Source organism: Saccharomyces mikatae (assembly GCF_947241705.1).
Source record: "Saccharomyces mikatae IFO 1815 strain IFO1815 genome assembly, chromosome: 14".
In the NCBI taxonomy this organism is placed as follows: Eukaryota; Fungi; Ascomycota; class Saccharomycetes; order Saccharomycetales; family Saccharomycetaceae; genus Saccharomyces; species Saccharomyces mikatae.
Genome location: NC_079269.1, coordinates 401,905 through 417,915, shown reverse-complemented (window position 1 = coordinate 417,915; position 16,011 = coordinate 401,905). Strand labels below are relative to the sequence as shown.

Genomic DNA, 16,011 nt, shown 5'->3' with positions numbered 1-16,011 from the left:
AGTCCATTAAACGCATCTGCCACCAGGTTAAATTGCAGCATAGAAGATAGTATAGGTTAAAGATCAATATGGTAAAGTCAGCGAAGAAAACTTCTACCAAGGAAGCAGTAATCAGAAAATCCACTGAAGAAGAATCTATACAGGAGAAAGAAACGTTACAGATGGAATCATCCTCTAGTAGTTCAGACGAGGAAAATGAAAAAGATGAAGACGAAATTGAAGGTTTAGCTGCCTCTGATGACGAACAGGACGGTACCCATAAGATCAAAAAGTTGAATCCTAAGAAGCAAGTTGATGAAAAAAAGTCAAAAGACAAAAAGAAACTCGATGGGTACTCCGGCATTATTTATGTGAGTAGACTACCACATGGTTTCCATGAAAAGGAACTGAGTAAATATTTTGCCCAATTCGGGGACTTGAGGGAAGTGAGATTAGCACGTAATAAGAAAACGGGTAATTCAAGACATTATGGCTTTTTAGAATTCGTCAACAAAGAAGATGCATTGGTTGCCCAAGAATCTATGAACAATTACTTATTGATGGGCCATCTATTGCAAGTGCGCTTATTACCAAAAGGGGCCAAAATTGAGAAATTATACAAATACAAGAAGAGAGTTCTAGTAGAGAAAAGTGTTACTAAGCCAGTAAAACAATTAAAGGAAAACATGAAGCAAAAGCACGAGGAAAGGATAAATAAACTAGTTGAGTCGGGCATTGAATTCAAATGGTGATTTTCCGAGCACAATCCATTACCCACCCCCGCGTAAATAACCGGTTATGTAAGATAGAATAGGAGATATACTAAACTTGAGTAATTGTGTCGTAAATTTCAGCAATATAGTCTCGTTTCCTCGTATCCAAAGACATTTTGGCCCGCTTCGGGAAATTCAACGACCCAAATATCTGTACGGGTAACATCCTGGAGTTTCCGGATGAAAAATTTAACGGCTTCAGAAAAGAACAATAGCTGCAAAAGGAAAGCTATACGAGATCGAGATAGTGAGAGAAGTTAGCATAACGAGAAAATTTTCGTCGCTTTCGTGGCCAAAAAGCGATATTTGACATTCATTGTTCTTATGTCAATAAACAACGAATATAAACATTGTCCTCGTCCAATTACTTATATAAAGATAAAAAACTTTTGATACTTTCTCAAAATTTCTCGTTCAAGTTTTCCGTTATACATTATTTTCTGATTTTCGATTGTTCTATATCAAAGCAAGCCAACCAAGTAAAACAAAATATATCACAGAAGCCATGCCTAAAGTTTACAGTTATCAAGAAGTCGCAGAACACAACGGTCCAGAAAATTTCTGGATTATCATCGACGACAAAGTTTATGATGTTTCGAAATTCAAAGATGAACATCCAGGTGGTGATGAAATTATAATGGATTTGGGTGGCCAAGACGCTACAGAAAGTTTTGTCGATATCGGTCATTCTGACGAAGCATTGAGACTACTTAAAGGTCTTTACATTGGTGACGTTGATAAGACCAGTGAGCGCGTCTCTGTAGAGACGACATCTACCTCTGAAAATCAAAGTAAAGGTAGCGGTACATTGGTTGTCATTTTGGCCATTTTAATGCTAGGTGTTGCTTATTATTTGTTGAACGAGTAATTTTCCTTCCTAAACAGCTCAAGATCTTCACCAAAATTAATTGATATTTATGTTCAGTTTATTAAATTATTTATTTTCAAGTCATCAAGGTTAAACTAAAACCTCCAAAACACCCATTTATGCCGTCACCTGGTATTGGAGTACGTTAATGTATCATAGAATATCTGTTTACCAGATAGAATTATTATAAACTAATATGTATGTATTTATCTATATGTGTGGCTAAATTTTTTTCGTCAAATAGATAAAAATGCAAACGAATTTTTCTTTCTTGAACATAAACTGAATGTAAATATGTCCCACTTACGCGCATTTGCCCACTCTTTAATGAACTCTAGGTATTAATTAGTGCATGACTTCTTTCCACATCAAGTGTTTTTGGAAATCGTTCGTTTAACATCGGTATAACGACTGTACGAGCACAAAAAAGTGTCTGCCCCTATTATCTTACGGATTATTAACGTAATGCAAAATACTTTTACTCCGATTGCACTTGGGAAGAGTTATCGCCATTACCTCAGGAATTTGAAAATGTCAGAGGAAAGGTATAACAAAAAGCTTTAAATATTAGAATGTAGTATACAGCAAGTAAAATATATATCATGCATTGGACAAATGGAGAGGGGTAATCAAGTTATATAATCATTGATCGATAGAGCAGTTTGAATTGGATCCTTTTAATAGTTTGAACGACCTCTGTTACCCCAGCCGCCATCTCTCTGTCTATTGTTACCACCGTAACCACCACGGCCACCACCATAACCGCCTCTACGGCCGTAACCACCGCGGCCACCGCGGCCACCACCGTATCTTGGGTGACCGCCGCCATAAGATCTTCTGTCGTATTTCAATAATTCAGGAGGAATATTTTGATTCGCTTCTCTCATAATAGAAATTAACTTTGCACCTAACCCTTTGTTCTGTTCAGTAAAGAAAGAAATAGCAGTACCAGTAGCACCTGCTCTACCGGTTCTACCAATTCTGTGAACGTAATCTTCAATGTTACCAGGCATGTCGTAGTTGATAACGTAATTAATACCTTTGACATCTGTAATAAAAACAATCGCGTAAACAAATGTTTACAAAGTCTTGTGTTAGTAAATTTGTTGGTTATGTTGCATATCAACTATTTGTTCGTACTCCTCAAATTCACGCTTGAACTAATCAGTCTCGAATTTTCCTCTTTTTTGATGAATAACAGAAACTATATTTTTTATTAAAGAATTCGAAATACTTAAATCTCAATACTTCAGAATCCTTACTCAAATTAATGAAAACTAGTATTGGAAAGGAATGAAAACAAAATTGACATCTTTCAATGGGAGTTGATATCTTTCAATTTTGAAACTTTCCGTTTCCATTAGCTCTCTTAATGATTCGAACTTGGGATTGCAGTAGTGTCTCAATATAACTAAAAAATGCATAAACTACACAAAATGAGAATAATAATAGTCAAGAAGGATGACGGCATTTCAAAGTAGAGCACATGATTATTTTTTCTAAGAAAACAATCGACCTGTGTACAAATGCCAAGCATTGAAAAAAACAACGATCAATGAAGCATAGACATGCGTCCTAGAAATAAGCCAAAAAGCTTATTCTTTGGTTTTTGCGCTGACATCAAAAAGCAAAGCTACTTTCAACATCAAGTGCAATTCGAACACATATATACTCCTCCCAGGTTATAATTTCCCGTCTCTCAAAATGACTAATTAAAGTCAATTTTTTTTCATCCTCCCAATATTAGTTTTCTGTAGTGATGCATTCGAAGTCATTCGAATTAAAATTAAATTTCCGTTATTCCCCATCGATGATATATACTCACATGAAGTATAGACCCGAAAAGGTAAAAAAAAAAAAAAAAAAAAAAAAGAGAAAAAAAAAGTCAGTCCTTCGTAATATTGTTTTATCATAAAGCCCTTAAAGTCATTAAAAGTAAAGTCGTTAAAAGTAAAATCATTAAAAATTGGTTGCAATCGGATTACTGGAGCAAAAAAATAATCAAAAAAAAGTTGAAAAGTTTAACATACCGATACCTCTGGCAGCCACGTCTGTGGCAACCATAATTGGTGATCTACCATTTCTGAATTCCTGTAAAACCCAGTCACGTTCTCTTTGGTCTTTGTCACCATGAATAGCCAAAGCTGGCCATCCATCTTCCCTCAGGTACTTGGTGATATCATCACACATTCTCTTAGTAGATGCGAAGACTAATGTCTTGTATTCATTATCTTGAGAGGCAGTTTCCAAATACTTGTTCAAACGATCTCTCTTTTCGAAGTCGGACACAACTTCTACGATTTGAGTAATGTTATGAGAAGCAGATAGTTCTAAAGAACCAACTTGAACTTGAATTGGATCGTTCAAATAGTCCGCAGCCAACTGCTTCACTTCCTTTGGCCAAGTGGCGGACCACATTAAAGTTTGTCTATCAGGTCTAATTTGATCAACAATCTTTCTGATTTGAGGTTCAAACCCCATATCCAACATTCTATCAGCTTCATCAAGAACCAAGTAAGTGACTCTCTTCAAATTAGTCTTACCAATTTCTAGCATATCAATTAATCTACCTGGAGTAGCAATAACAATTTCAGAACCACGAGATAAGTCTCTGATTTGTTGACTTTTTGGAACACCACCATACACACAAGTGTTTCTTATTCTAGAACTATGACCAAACTTAGAACATTCTGTTTGAATTTGAACAGCCAGCTCTCTTGTTGGAGCTAAAACCAAAACAATTGGACCATCACCTGGAGCCAACAATGGTTGAGCATTTATATGAACAATACCTGGTAAACAGTACGATAAAGTCTTACCGGAACCAGTGGCAGCAATACCAACCATATCCCTACCAGACAAAGCCATAGGCCAACCTTGACATTGGATACCAGTTGGCTTGTCAAAACCTTCAGCTTTAACTTCACTCAAAACGTAGTCCGGGAAACCGGCTTCATCAAAAGTAGTGATTGGCTTTGGAATGTCATGACCGGAAATAGTCATTTCATTTTCCTTTCTAAACTGAGCAATCTCACTCTCGGATCTATTGCGAACAGTTTCGTGTTCGACATAGAAATTCTTTTCGAAAGTTGGCAAATTTGGTAATTCTTCATCCCAGTTTGGTTTTATTAATTCTTGTGGCTGGTTATAGTTGGAACGACCACCGAAACCACCACGAAAGTTACCGCCTTGGGGTCTGTCGTTGTAAGAGTTTCTGTCAGAGTTTCTCCCACCGCGGAAGTCACCACCCCTAGAGTTGTAATTAGTCTTATTGTATTGTTGATCTCTACCACCGTAAGTCATACTTGTACTGAATTTTCCTTAGAATAGTGTTTATTATTAATTTTTACTTTAAAACGATATTATAATTAGAACAAGAAGTGGAAAAGTGGAAGAAGTATGAGCATAGGACAGTCTTTATATAAGACAAACTAATTGTGGGAAAATTTTTCTGCGATGAGCATCGCAGTAAAAAAAAAAAAAAGGAAAAATACGAAACAAAAAGAAATAAAAATTTTCAGTCACTGGATACGGGAAACTGCGTCTTGAAAAGAGATGAATCTGAGATTCTTTAAATATTAGGCACTTTGTACGAAGGCGTTTTTTTTGGTTATATTATACATAGATCTTAAATAGCAGGACTATAAAGGAAACAGGAAGTTAAGTTGTATCTGTACTAGCATGTCGTGCAATACTATTCGTAACGTCGGCATAAAAGAGGGGCTGTAGACCAGGCAATAGAATCTACATGTTTTTGATCTTTTCAGTAAATTTGGATTCCACAACATCACATAAATCCATCAAGTCCTTTAGTCCCTTTTGAAGAGCATCCACAGCAGTTGATTCGCCGTAGGTTTGAATTCTAATATTCAAGAGGTTTTCAGAAGGATGAGGTATTGAGTAACCACAGAATTCTACGTCTGGATTTTTCATTATAATGTAACGTAGGGCATTACCTAGTGTGTGATCCTCTTCTACGATTTGAAAAGAAGCGCTAGTACCATCTTCAGATGTGGCCTGTGTGAGGAGTTTGATTTTTTCTCTATCTGGTTCCTCTTCCTGTTCTTCGTCACCAGTCATATCAACATCCTGATCTTCTTCTTCTTGAATACGTTTAGGTTCTTGTGGCGTCACCTCTGTAGAAATCTTTTTATGTTCAATATCTTCCGTCATTTGTTTAACAATCTGTATCACAATGTGGTTTTCCCTTTTGAATAGTATTCCCCCGATTCCTTTCTTTTTAGCTCAGCGTTAAAGTACTTTTCATCTGAAATTTTTTTTTCATACCTCATCGCAAAGAATATGCATCGTTTCCCACGTTATAGATTACCCTGAATAGTATAACTATGCTTCAATGAAGTCAAAGGACTATAAAATGGACTCAATTAGCCAGTTACATAGTAAGTTCATCAGAGCAATCTTATGATTGGTGTTGGTGCTTGCAGTGAATTGCTGTGCTTGTGCTTTTTTACAAGAGATGTCTATCTGGCTTAACGTTCTGCGCATTTTTAATGTTTTTATCAAAAATTATATTGAAGACGCCTTATTTCTTGAAAAAAAGAGTTTTTATATTAAATATATAAAAGTAATCCTATGTAACTACTTTTATATTTATAATTATATGTGGACATGACATTAAAACTGCCGAATTATTTGTATATACGGTCTTGCGACTACTCTTTGTCTATCTTTCTTGATGATTTTGCTGTGGCTGTGCATATGTAGCCTTTTTATCTCTCCTTGCAAGGCTATTCGGACCCCTAAATTTGAACCTTCTTGCAATTTAAAGGGATGTGCGAGAGAGATAAAAAGCAACAGTAAAGTAGCTTGCCCTATATCAGCGAGAAGGAATAGGCTAATTAGAAAAAAGAGACTGTAAACACAAACAGATCATGAAGGCTAATGGCTTGGATACTGATCCTGCAAGGACGCCACTACACAGAACGAATATAGAAAATGAACATTCGGAGGCGGAACCGTTGCTGAACAACAATCACAGGACACTTGGCGGGAGCTCAGCCAACAGCCCAACTGTCAACGAAAGTCGCGATATCGAATCCGACGGGTTCATTAAAGATAGTCTATTTCAAATTCGCAAGGGTTATAGGATTTTCATTCATAATTCCAAATGGATTTTGAACATTCTAATCCTTATTAACACTGTTTGGTTAGTTACTACGTTGATTTCGGATTTCTTTTTCAATATTAATATTCTCTTTGGATTTAGCAACAGGTACGCAAGTTTTAACGACCTGACTTTAATTTTTATTTCGATTATTGCAAACTCTTTCAATCTTTGGTTTAATAAGCTGGGACTGTACTCAGCTCTGGATTACAGTCTGAATGTAACTCTTTGTGTTTTGACGCTGTTCAATCTAGCATTAACTTATCTGATCAAATATACTAGGCAAAGAATTGGATTCATTGGCACTTTTACATATTTATGGACTTCATTTTCCTTTTTTGTTGGGGCCATATTAGACTGGTATCTCTTGTTTTACAATAACTCAATGAATGAGCCTTTGGAGGAACGGATAGTTGACGATACTACTGAACGTGCCACCGAAGACAGAGACCAATATGGATCGGGTTCACCCACCCCTACGCAACGCTCCCAACTGGTTAGAAACAAGCATACTTTAACAGAATGGGTATCTATTGGATTTAGAAATACTATTAAGTTTGCCATTTTGATCTTCTTCGCATTATTCACTCTAAATACACTTCTGACTACACTAGATACCTACAGATTGACGCACAAATTACCGATTTCTGTCCAGTCACCTTCTTACGAAGCGTTCCATTACGTCGATGCTGCCAAGACCTATCAACTACACATAACTTGTTATGGCGACGTATTTGATCTGGAAAACAACACAGACTCAATGGATGGAGACAAAAAGAAGCAACCTATCATCCTGTTCGAACACGGTGGTTACGATACCGGTTATCTCTCAGCCACTTGGATTGAAGAGTTATACCATCTAGACAAGATACAAAGGTACTGTCTATACGATAGACCTGGGTATGGATTGAGCGATTCACCTCCTGCCCCAATTTCTATTGCAATGGTAGCAGAGTCTTTAAGATATGCATTGATCAAAGATGCAAAAATCAAGGGCCCCTTTACTACAGTGGGCTACGACCTTGGCGGATTATTCACAAGAGTTTTTACTGCTAAGAATGTTGATATTGTTGATAGCATGATGCTGGTTGAATCGTGGCATGAAGAACTGTTATTGAAGAATTATATTCAAAGACTATTACCTCCAGGCCGTGGCGATGACGATGATGGGCACGGCGATGACGGTGATGATCGTGATGGCCGTAATCATGATAAGACTTGGTTACCGTCTGATATTGAGAGACACAATGAATTCAAGTTATGGTGGAAAGGAATTTGGTCGAGTTTAGGATGGAGATTACAGACTTCGTGGTTGTTAGCTCATCATGGATCTAAAGAGCGTATATATGGGCGTGATATGAAATACCAGGGACGTTTCTTGCGTTCTAAATTCTTGGAAAGCGTAACAAGTTCGATTTTAAGTTATAGGGATGTGACAAACAACGCCGAGTCTTTGCAAAACGTGAAGACAAGCATTGTCAGCTCTAAAGAAATGGTAAAGAAATCAGCATTATGGGGTGATTGGCAAAGAGACTTGACAAAGATTTCCCATAAGACGCAAGAATGGAGAATAGTTGATGGCGGACACGAAATATATAAATATGGTCTTGGCAAGCAACAAACTCAAGAAGTTCTATTAAGATTGATAGGTGAACTTGGAAAACTGACCCAGGACTAGTGTAGTTAAGAAAGGCAAGGTGACTGTCAAAATGGACGATATTGTATTCCTGAGACAATAGACCTGATATGTAAACAGCGCATAATATATAAATATTAAAGAAATTAATTGAAATAATAATATGAAGACGGAGAATTTGATATTTCGTGAGTTTTTTTTTTCTTTAGTTTTTCTTTTTTTCTTGAGTTGTATGTTTCAATATTAACGTTAAGGATGGTTATCAGCATCCTTTGAAGTTTCCATTAGTACACTAAGTTGATCTACCAGCTGATCACCTTCGCTTTCTAAATCGCTTTCATCTTCCTCGTCACTACTTTCAAAAGAAGCCTCCAAATCACAACTTGATCTACAATTAGGACAAACAAATTGCGGATATGAAAGCATAACCAATCTCCTCACACAACGGAAATGCCAACTATGAGCGCATGGTGATATGAAAATTGCCTGGCAAGGTTTGATCTTACATAGACAAATCGAACAATCTTCTTCTTCAACACCTGTCGTTAACTTTTGTAAGTTTTGAAGGCGCTGTAAAGCTTCTTTGTTGAACGAATTTGCCTTTAGTTTCCATGACCTATTTAACTCGATTCGCATCCTCACGCAACGATAAATTTCTTCCGTACCACCTCTAAAATCCATTCCCAACTGTAAAATATCACCATCACGTAAAAGAGTATCTCTTGATAAAGACGAAGCAGGGGAAAGCCTTTGATGGTTTAGGAAAGTCCCACTTGAGGACTTCACATCCTTTATATACCAGTTGCCTTGAGAATCCACTTTGAAACACCCATGCGTCCTTGACACAACTTTGGATTTGAATACTACCGGATGGTATTGCTCAGGTATCTTGGAAATTGCATCGCGAACACGTTCAGTATAGCGGCCGATAACCAATTGGGATCCAGGACCAGCCTTTCTTATAATCGGTTCGAAGAACAAACCTTGGTTCGTGGTGGAAGAACTATCAATAAACGGAGTTAGTCGTATACTGAAAAGACCATGCTTGTCCTTTCTTTGCTTCAAAGTAACCTCATCAACATTGGTGATATTAGTAGAATCTTCTGCGCTTGTTGCAGGTAAATCCAAATGTAAAATTTCGGTCCCATTTGGCTGATTCGCAGCGTAAATTAAATGGCGCAAATTCTTATACATTTCCTGACTGTTGTTAACCGCATTAGACCCTTCTGCACCAGCTGCTACGAACCCGGTATTATTCCTTGTTATAGCCGCTGGGGCCATGGATGTGGTTGAAGTTGTTGTGCTATTAATATTGTTAGATTGCTGCTGATTTAAAGGCTCGTGAATACTGATACCATTGTTACCTTCAGAATTTACCGAGGCCGGCTGTTGATGATGTTGATGTTGGTCTGTGGATATGGGTGCAGTGAGAGATAACGAGATAGGAAGTTGATAGTTACGATGAACGTGAAACTGGGCTGATGGCGGCATTTGTATAGGGTGGTGTAGCCGCGGTTCCTGCTGTGGCGCTGAAGTATTGATACTTTCCATGGCTACACTCATATGAGAATTAGCTGGCGTAGTACCAAACAGGCGCTGATCGGGACCCGCAGAAGGAGAGGCTACCTGATTATTTTGTCTAATTCCAAAGGTATTCAAAAATGAGCTGATGCCAGACCCTGAACGTGCCCTTTCATTAGATGGAGCACCGCCGGCTCTGTTTCTTGTGTTCGTGTTGCTGCTGCTAGTGGTGGCATTCGATGCGGATGAGGAGTCAGAAGCCATCGATGAAGATGGAGCAGTAGGTGCCGGGGTATTAGCGGGAATAGGGGTGTACATTTCCAATAAAATGTCCTTTTCTGGAAACTTTAAACGTATGAAAGGGTCTACTCTACCTTCTCGCCTTATTTTGAAAGCGATACGTAACCATGTTAGCAGTCATCAAGTATTGTGTTTGAAATTCCACAACATGATTGATGGCTACACCGTCGCCCGTGATAGCAGCATTCGCGGCAAGGAGCCAAAAAGAAATCATGATATGATTATCAGCTACGAAAACAATCAATATAAAATAGGTTTTTGAATTTTCAATATGTAAGCATATGGGCATGAATATATAAGTATGTACGAGAGATCGGAAAGATCATAACTTACTCAAATCAGTGGGCGTAGCCTTAGTGGACACAATCTCATCGTATAACAATGTGGTCAAAAATTCACTAAATTTCTCACCTCTGATTTCCGGTAAAAAGTATTTGGCGGCCAGTGCAAATTTGTTCTTGTCGCCCAATGGACTTGCCTTAGATAATCTTTCCACTTGCTCATGCAAGATTTTTTCAGTTAATTCTGGAGTGACTTTTTCTCTTGTGTCCTTTAAAGTGACACCGTGCCTCACCCATTGGTACAATTGACAACGAGACACTTCAGCAGTCGCGGCGTCTTCCATCAGGTTGTTGATGGGCACGCAACCGGAGCCTCTCAGCCAAGCTTCCATGTATTGCAACCCGATATCCAAGTTCTGTACAATGCCAGCAGTAGTAATCTCGGCGTTTGGAATATTCGTTTCCAACAAGTTAGCAGCTGTGATGACGTTCTCAGGAACAAAGTAGATTTGATTTGGAGTTCCCATATTAATGAAAACTTCATTACAGATGGGGGCGAGTGCTGGGTGTGCAACCCAAGACCCATCATGACCATTTGTGAGCTCTCTAATCTTATCATTGCGTACTTTTGTCATTGCCTTTTCATTGGCTACTGGATCGTCCTTGATAGGGATTTGCGCCGCCATGCCACCCATGGCATGAACACCCCTACGGTGACAGGTATTGATTAACCTTTTCACATATGAATCCATGAAAGGCGAAGTCATTGTAACTTGGTCCCTATTGGGCAAAATGTGGTTAGGATCATTTCTTAATCTTTTGATTGTGGAGAAAATATAGTCCCAACGCCCGCAATTCAACCCACTTGAATGTTGCCTTAATTGATAGATGATCTCTTCCATTTGGAAAGCAGCGGGCAAAGTTTCAATCAATACGGTAGCTCTGATTGTGCCTCTTGGAATGCCGATGTAATCTTGGGCAACGCAAAAGATGTCATTCCATAGTTTGGCTTCCAAATGGTGCTCCATCTTTGGTAAGTAAAAGTAAGGACCTTTACCCAAATTTATCAATTCTTTGGCGTTATGATAGAAGTATAAACCAAAATCAAAGATAGAAGCGCTAATTGGTTCATCATCTACATAAAGGTGCTTCTCCACCATGTGCCATCCACGGGGTCTCACGATAATGGTAGGCAAGTCTGCCACCTTTCCATTCAATTTGTACGATTTTTTTGGCGTCTCAAAATTGATTTGATTTCTGATAGCGTCGTAGAGATTAACTTGACCGTAAACCATGTTATTCCAGGTGGGCGAGGCAGAATCTTCAAAATCTGTCATATAAGTGTTCACCGGGGCGTTAAGAGCATTAATCAACATATTCCTCAATGGAGGTCCCGTGATTTCCGTTGATCTATTAATTAGCCCTGGTGCCAAAACCGGGCCTTGCCAAGTAGGATCGTTCCTAATATTCGCAGTTTCAGGTAAAAAATCCAACTGATAGGAACCTGAGTCTAATTTCTTCTGGACGGTTTGTCTATTTTCCAACAACTGTTTTCTCTTGCTGTTGAAAGTTCTATGTAAAAGAACGATGAACTCCAAAGCATCCTTGGTCAAAATATCACCGACTGTAGTGCTGGAGGGTCTGAAAAGTGGCTCCTTATCAACGTCTACCAGCAATTTTACGTCATTCAAACTAACTTTAACCATTTTCTTCTTACTTTTGTATGTTGTTATTACTTTCTCTATCCTTACAGCAGAAATCGTTATTCTTAGCTACTGCAACATGAAAGGAGAAAAATATAAAAGAAGTACATGAAAATAGCATAGTTATCTTCAATTCACTGTTACTTATATACTTTCAAGAACACGACTTTCATGGAAGCAAACATAAAGAAAAGAACATAATAAGGGTCATCGATCCCTCCCATATACTATCCAATTAAAAATACGCATCACAATGCACTATACCAAGCTTCGTAGGTAATCGTCGCTAAGGCTGATAGTCACTAAGGCTGATAATCATAAATTTGCATACTGGCCGGCGTGAACCTGGCTGGTGATTGACTTTGGGGTCAGCTAAAGAAATCACGAGTAAATACCTATGACAGAAACAAAAACAATGCAAAATATTTATCCGAAGCTCGGCCCGACGGTCGGCTCGCCGGGAAAAGGGACAGTTGCGAATTCCCGTCGGTTACCTGCATCGGTTCAATGGAGAATAGCCTGAGACTTCTCCATTGAACCGAACAAGTGCAGGGTAATAAAACGTGTGAAATGATATAATTACATAAACCATTACCCTACTAAGATGTGTTCTTCATTGAATATCATTATAAACGAATTCAAAGTCAAGAGAAAAAATGATGGAGACTGGAAAAGACAAGAAAAACAAAAGATTGGTGTTTTAAAGGATCCGACCATTGTTTTTTCTTTTAACTCAAGAATTGACAATTGATTAAGTATCATTACTTTCAATTAAGAAAGAATAAAGCCACCTTTGTCTTAGAAAATGTCACTGCCGCTACGACATGCTTTGGAGAACGTCACTTCTGTTGACAGAATTCTGGAGGACTTATTAGTACGTTTCATTATAAATTGCCCGAATGAAGATTTATCGAGTGTCGAAAGAGAATTGTTTCATTTTGAAGAGGCCTCATGGTTTTACACGGATTTTATCAAGTTGATGAACCCGACTCTACCTTCTTTAAAGATTAAATCGTTCGCTCAATTAATTATAAAACTATGTCCTCTGATTTGGAAATGGGATATAAAAGTGGACGAGGCGCTTCAGCAATTCTCCAAATATAAGAAGAGTATACCAGTGAGAGGTGCTGCGATTTTCAATGAGAATTTGAGTAAGATTTTACTAGTACAAGGTACCGAGTCTGATTCCTGGTCATTTCCAAGGGGTAAAATATCTAAAGATGAAAACGACATAGACTGTTGTATTAGAGAAGTCAAAGAAGAAATTGGTTTTGATTTGACGGACTATATTGATGAGAACCAATTCATCGAAAGGAATATTCAAGGAAAGAATTACAAGATTTTTTTAATCTCAGGTGTTTCGGAAATCTTCAACTTTAAACCTCAGGTTAGAAATGAAATTGATAAAATAGAATGGTTTGACTTCAAGAAAATTTCCAAAACAATGTATAAATCCAATATAAAGTACTATCTCATTAATTCTATGATGAGACCTTTGTCAATGTGGTTAAGACATCAGAGGCAAATAAAAAATGAAGATCAATTAAAATCTTATGCAGAAGAACAATTGAAGCTGTTGCTGGGTATTACTAAGGAGGAACAAATTGATCCTGGTAGGGAGCTATTAAATATGTTACATACTGCAGTGCAAGCAAACGGCAATAATAGCGCGGTCCCTAATGAACAAGTAACTTCGAATGAAGAATTTCAGCACCCACAAGAACAACCAGAAGAACAAGATCAGCAAAAGAACCAGCAATTATCGTTCCCTCCTCAACAACAACAACCTTCAGTCTTTCCTTCTCTTTCAGAACCATTTGCTAGCAATAGTATCATACCACCTACTATGCCAATGGCCAACGCCTTCGTGTCAAATCCACAATTGTTTGCAACTATGAATGGTAAACCATTTGCTCCTTTCCCGTTTATGTTACCACTGAATAACAGCAATGGTGGCAACGCTCATCCAACACAGATGCCTCCTAATTACAACACTCCACCAAATCCAATAGCTTTTGGTGTCCCAAACATGCACAACCTTTCCAGACCAACCGTATCTCAACCTTTTCCCCTACCTCCCGCTCCTTTGACAACAGGCTCTAATTACAATGGCTCTTCTCCAGGACAGTTATTAAACTTACTACATTCAAAAAAGCCTAATGATGCCGTACAATCGAGTAACAAGCCAAAATTGAAAATATTACAAAGGGGAACAGACTTGAATTCAATAAAGTCACAACATCCTGATGAATCCGCCCATCCAAATTCTCAGGCTTTGCTTGATTTGTTGAGAAACCCAACTTCATCGCAGAAAACACAGCCTTCCACAGTAGAAACTTCATCCCTTCCAAATGACCCTGCGTCTGTTATGCAACAAGGAGAATATGAGGATTTTGAAAGTAGTTCAGATGAAGATATGCAGCCAACCAAAGATGAAAGAGATTCGTCAGATGTGGAAGTCAACATCATCTCGAGTGAAAAGGACAGTCGAAGAAGACAAAAGAAAGATCCACAAAATAATGCAAAGAAATTTAGTACAAATGCGTCTGCGGAATCTGATATTGTAGAATGGAGACCTAGTAAATCGTCATCTCATGATAAGCAGAGTTCACCAATAGGAGTTTCAAATTCGTATAGTCAAGAAACGCACACCAGTGATAGCTGTGCATATGAAGCTTTTGAAAGCAGTTCTGACGAAGAGGATGGAAAAAAATTAGAAGAATTGGAACAGAATCATGATAACTCCAAATTAATTAACCAAGATATCTTGAAGGAGAATAATTTCCAAGATGGCGAAGTGCCTCATAGAGATATGTCCACTGACAGTAACAAATCTCTAAATGAAACTGCAGGATTTTCGTCATCAACCAATACTATAAAAAAGATGCCTAAAGTTAAGATACTTAAGCGTGGTGAAACATTCGCCAGCCTAGCTAACGATAGGAAGACTTTTGATTCAAGCTCTAATATGTCATCGTCAAAGGATTTATTGCAAATGTTACGAAACCCAATTTCTTCCACTGTTTCTTCAAATCAACAATCACCGAAATCTCAACATCCAAATGGTGAAGATGAAATCATGATGATGCTGAAAAGAAATTCTGTTTCAAAAGCTGAAAATATCGAAGAAACTGCGTCGACGTCTTCAAATAAGAATGATGGAAACGCAAGTGAGCTATTAGGAATACTGAGACCGAAGGGCAAGGATGTTACTTCGTCAGAACATCCTGGTATTAAAGACGTGTCCATAGAAGAAAACAATCCAGCAAAGGGTTTGTTGAGCATCCTGAAAAATAAGGATTTTGAAAGGAAGCCTCACACTGAGGATAAACAATCAAATGAATTTCAAGCACTAAAACATGAAGTGGTTACAGAAAATGAAAAATTTAATAATACTCCTCCAGAGTTACTGAACTTTTTCAACCCCAATTCTCCTAATAGCGGATACGGAAAGATTTCTAGTGAAGATAATTCTTATAAACTTCCGAATATATTACATGATAATAAAAGTAGCAGCACTTTCAATAATAGTGTATATGCAACACCAACCGAAATTCCTACAGCCACCACAGGCGGTTACCCCATGATGCCTATCAGCAACGAGAATTCTTCAAATAAGTTACTTAGTATGCTGCAGAATAGGCCTGGCACTATACATGAGTCAAATTTTGATGTCCGTTCGAATGGAACTTCGGGGTCTAATGAGTTATTGAATATTTTGCATAGGAAATAAAATAATAAGTGTTGGGTTTTTATAAGTACACTATGTATGTGAAAACAACCGGATCAATGTAAAAACAGCTACATCGTCAAATAAATAAATAC

General features: G+C 38.0%; 8 protein-coding genes across 8 annotated transcripts; 4 read left to right on the top strand and 4 right to left on the bottom strand.

Annotated features, from left to right (window-relative positions):
• Positions 1–68: 68 nt before the first annotated feature.
• On the top strand, positions 69–731 carry NOP15 (rRNA-binding ribosome biosynthesis protein NOP15; the record flags this gene model as incomplete). Its single annotated transcript, XM_056225285.1, has 1 exon — positions 69–731. The coding sequence occupies one exon, from the start codon at positions 69–71 to the stop codon at positions 729–731; it is 663 nt and encodes a 220-aa protein (XP_056079119.1).
• A 526-nt stretch (positions 732–1,257) lies between these two features.
• On the top strand, positions 1,258–1,620 carry CYB5 (Cyb5p; the record flags this gene model as incomplete). Its single annotated transcript, XM_056225284.1, has 1 exon — positions 1,258–1,620. One exon carries the CDS (start codon positions 1,258–1,260, stop codon positions 1,618–1,620), a length of 363 nt encoding a protein of 120 aa, XP_056079118.1.
• A 677-nt stretch (positions 1,621–2,297) lies between these two features.
• Positions 2,298–4,923, bottom strand: DBP2 (DEAD-box ATP-dependent RNA helicase DBP2; the record flags this gene model as incomplete). The annotated part of the gene is made up of 2 exons (XM_056225283.1): positions 2,298–2,668; positions 3,651–4,923. The coding sequence occupies 2 exons, from the start codon at positions 4,921–4,923 to the stop codon at positions 2,298–2,300; spliced, it is 1,644 nt and encodes a 547-aa protein (XP_056079117.1).
• Positions 4,924–5,364: 441 nt separating this feature from the next.
• Positions 5,365–5,793, bottom strand: RPC19 (DNA-directed RNA polymerase core subunit RPC19; the record flags this gene model as incomplete). The annotated part of the gene is made up of 1 exon (XM_056225282.1): positions 5,365–5,793. The coding sequence occupies one exon, from the start codon at positions 5,791–5,793 to the stop codon at positions 5,365–5,367; it is 429 nt and encodes a 142-aa protein (XP_056079116.1).
• Positions 5,794–6,512: 719 nt separating this feature from the next.
• On the top strand, positions 6,513–8,423 carry SMKI14G2060 (uncharacterized protein; the record flags this gene model as incomplete). Its single annotated transcript, XM_056225281.1, has 1 exon — positions 6,513–8,423. One exon carries the CDS (start codon positions 6,513–6,515, stop codon positions 8,421–8,423), a length of 1,911 nt encoding a protein of 636 aa, XP_056079115.1.
• Positions 8,424–8,630: 207 nt separating this feature from the next.
• Positions 8,631–10,220, bottom strand: DMA2 (ubiquitin-conjugating protein DMA2; the record flags this gene model as incomplete). Its single annotated transcript, XM_056225280.1, has 1 exon — positions 8,631–10,220. The coding sequence occupies one exon, from the start codon at positions 10,218–10,220 to the stop codon at positions 8,631–8,633; it is 1,590 nt and encodes a 529-aa protein (XP_056079114.1).
• A 304-nt stretch (positions 10,221–10,524) lies between these two features.
• MLS1 (malate synthase MLS1) lies at positions 10,525–12,189 on the bottom strand (the record flags this gene model as incomplete). The annotated part of the gene is made up of 1 exon (XM_056225279.1): positions 10,525–12,189. The coding sequence occupies one exon, from the start codon at positions 12,187–12,189 to the stop codon at positions 10,525–10,527; it is 1,665 nt and encodes a 554-aa protein (XP_056079113.1).
• An 802-nt stretch (positions 12,190–12,991) lies between these two features.
• On the top strand, positions 12,992–15,919 carry DCP2 (decapping enzyme complex catalytic subunit; the record flags this gene model as incomplete). Its single annotated transcript, XM_056225278.1, has 1 exon — positions 12,992–15,919. The coding sequence occupies one exon, from the start codon at positions 12,992–12,994 to the stop codon at positions 15,917–15,919; it is 2,928 nt and encodes a 975-aa protein (XP_056079112.1).
• Positions 15,920–16,011: the final 92 nt, after the last annotated feature.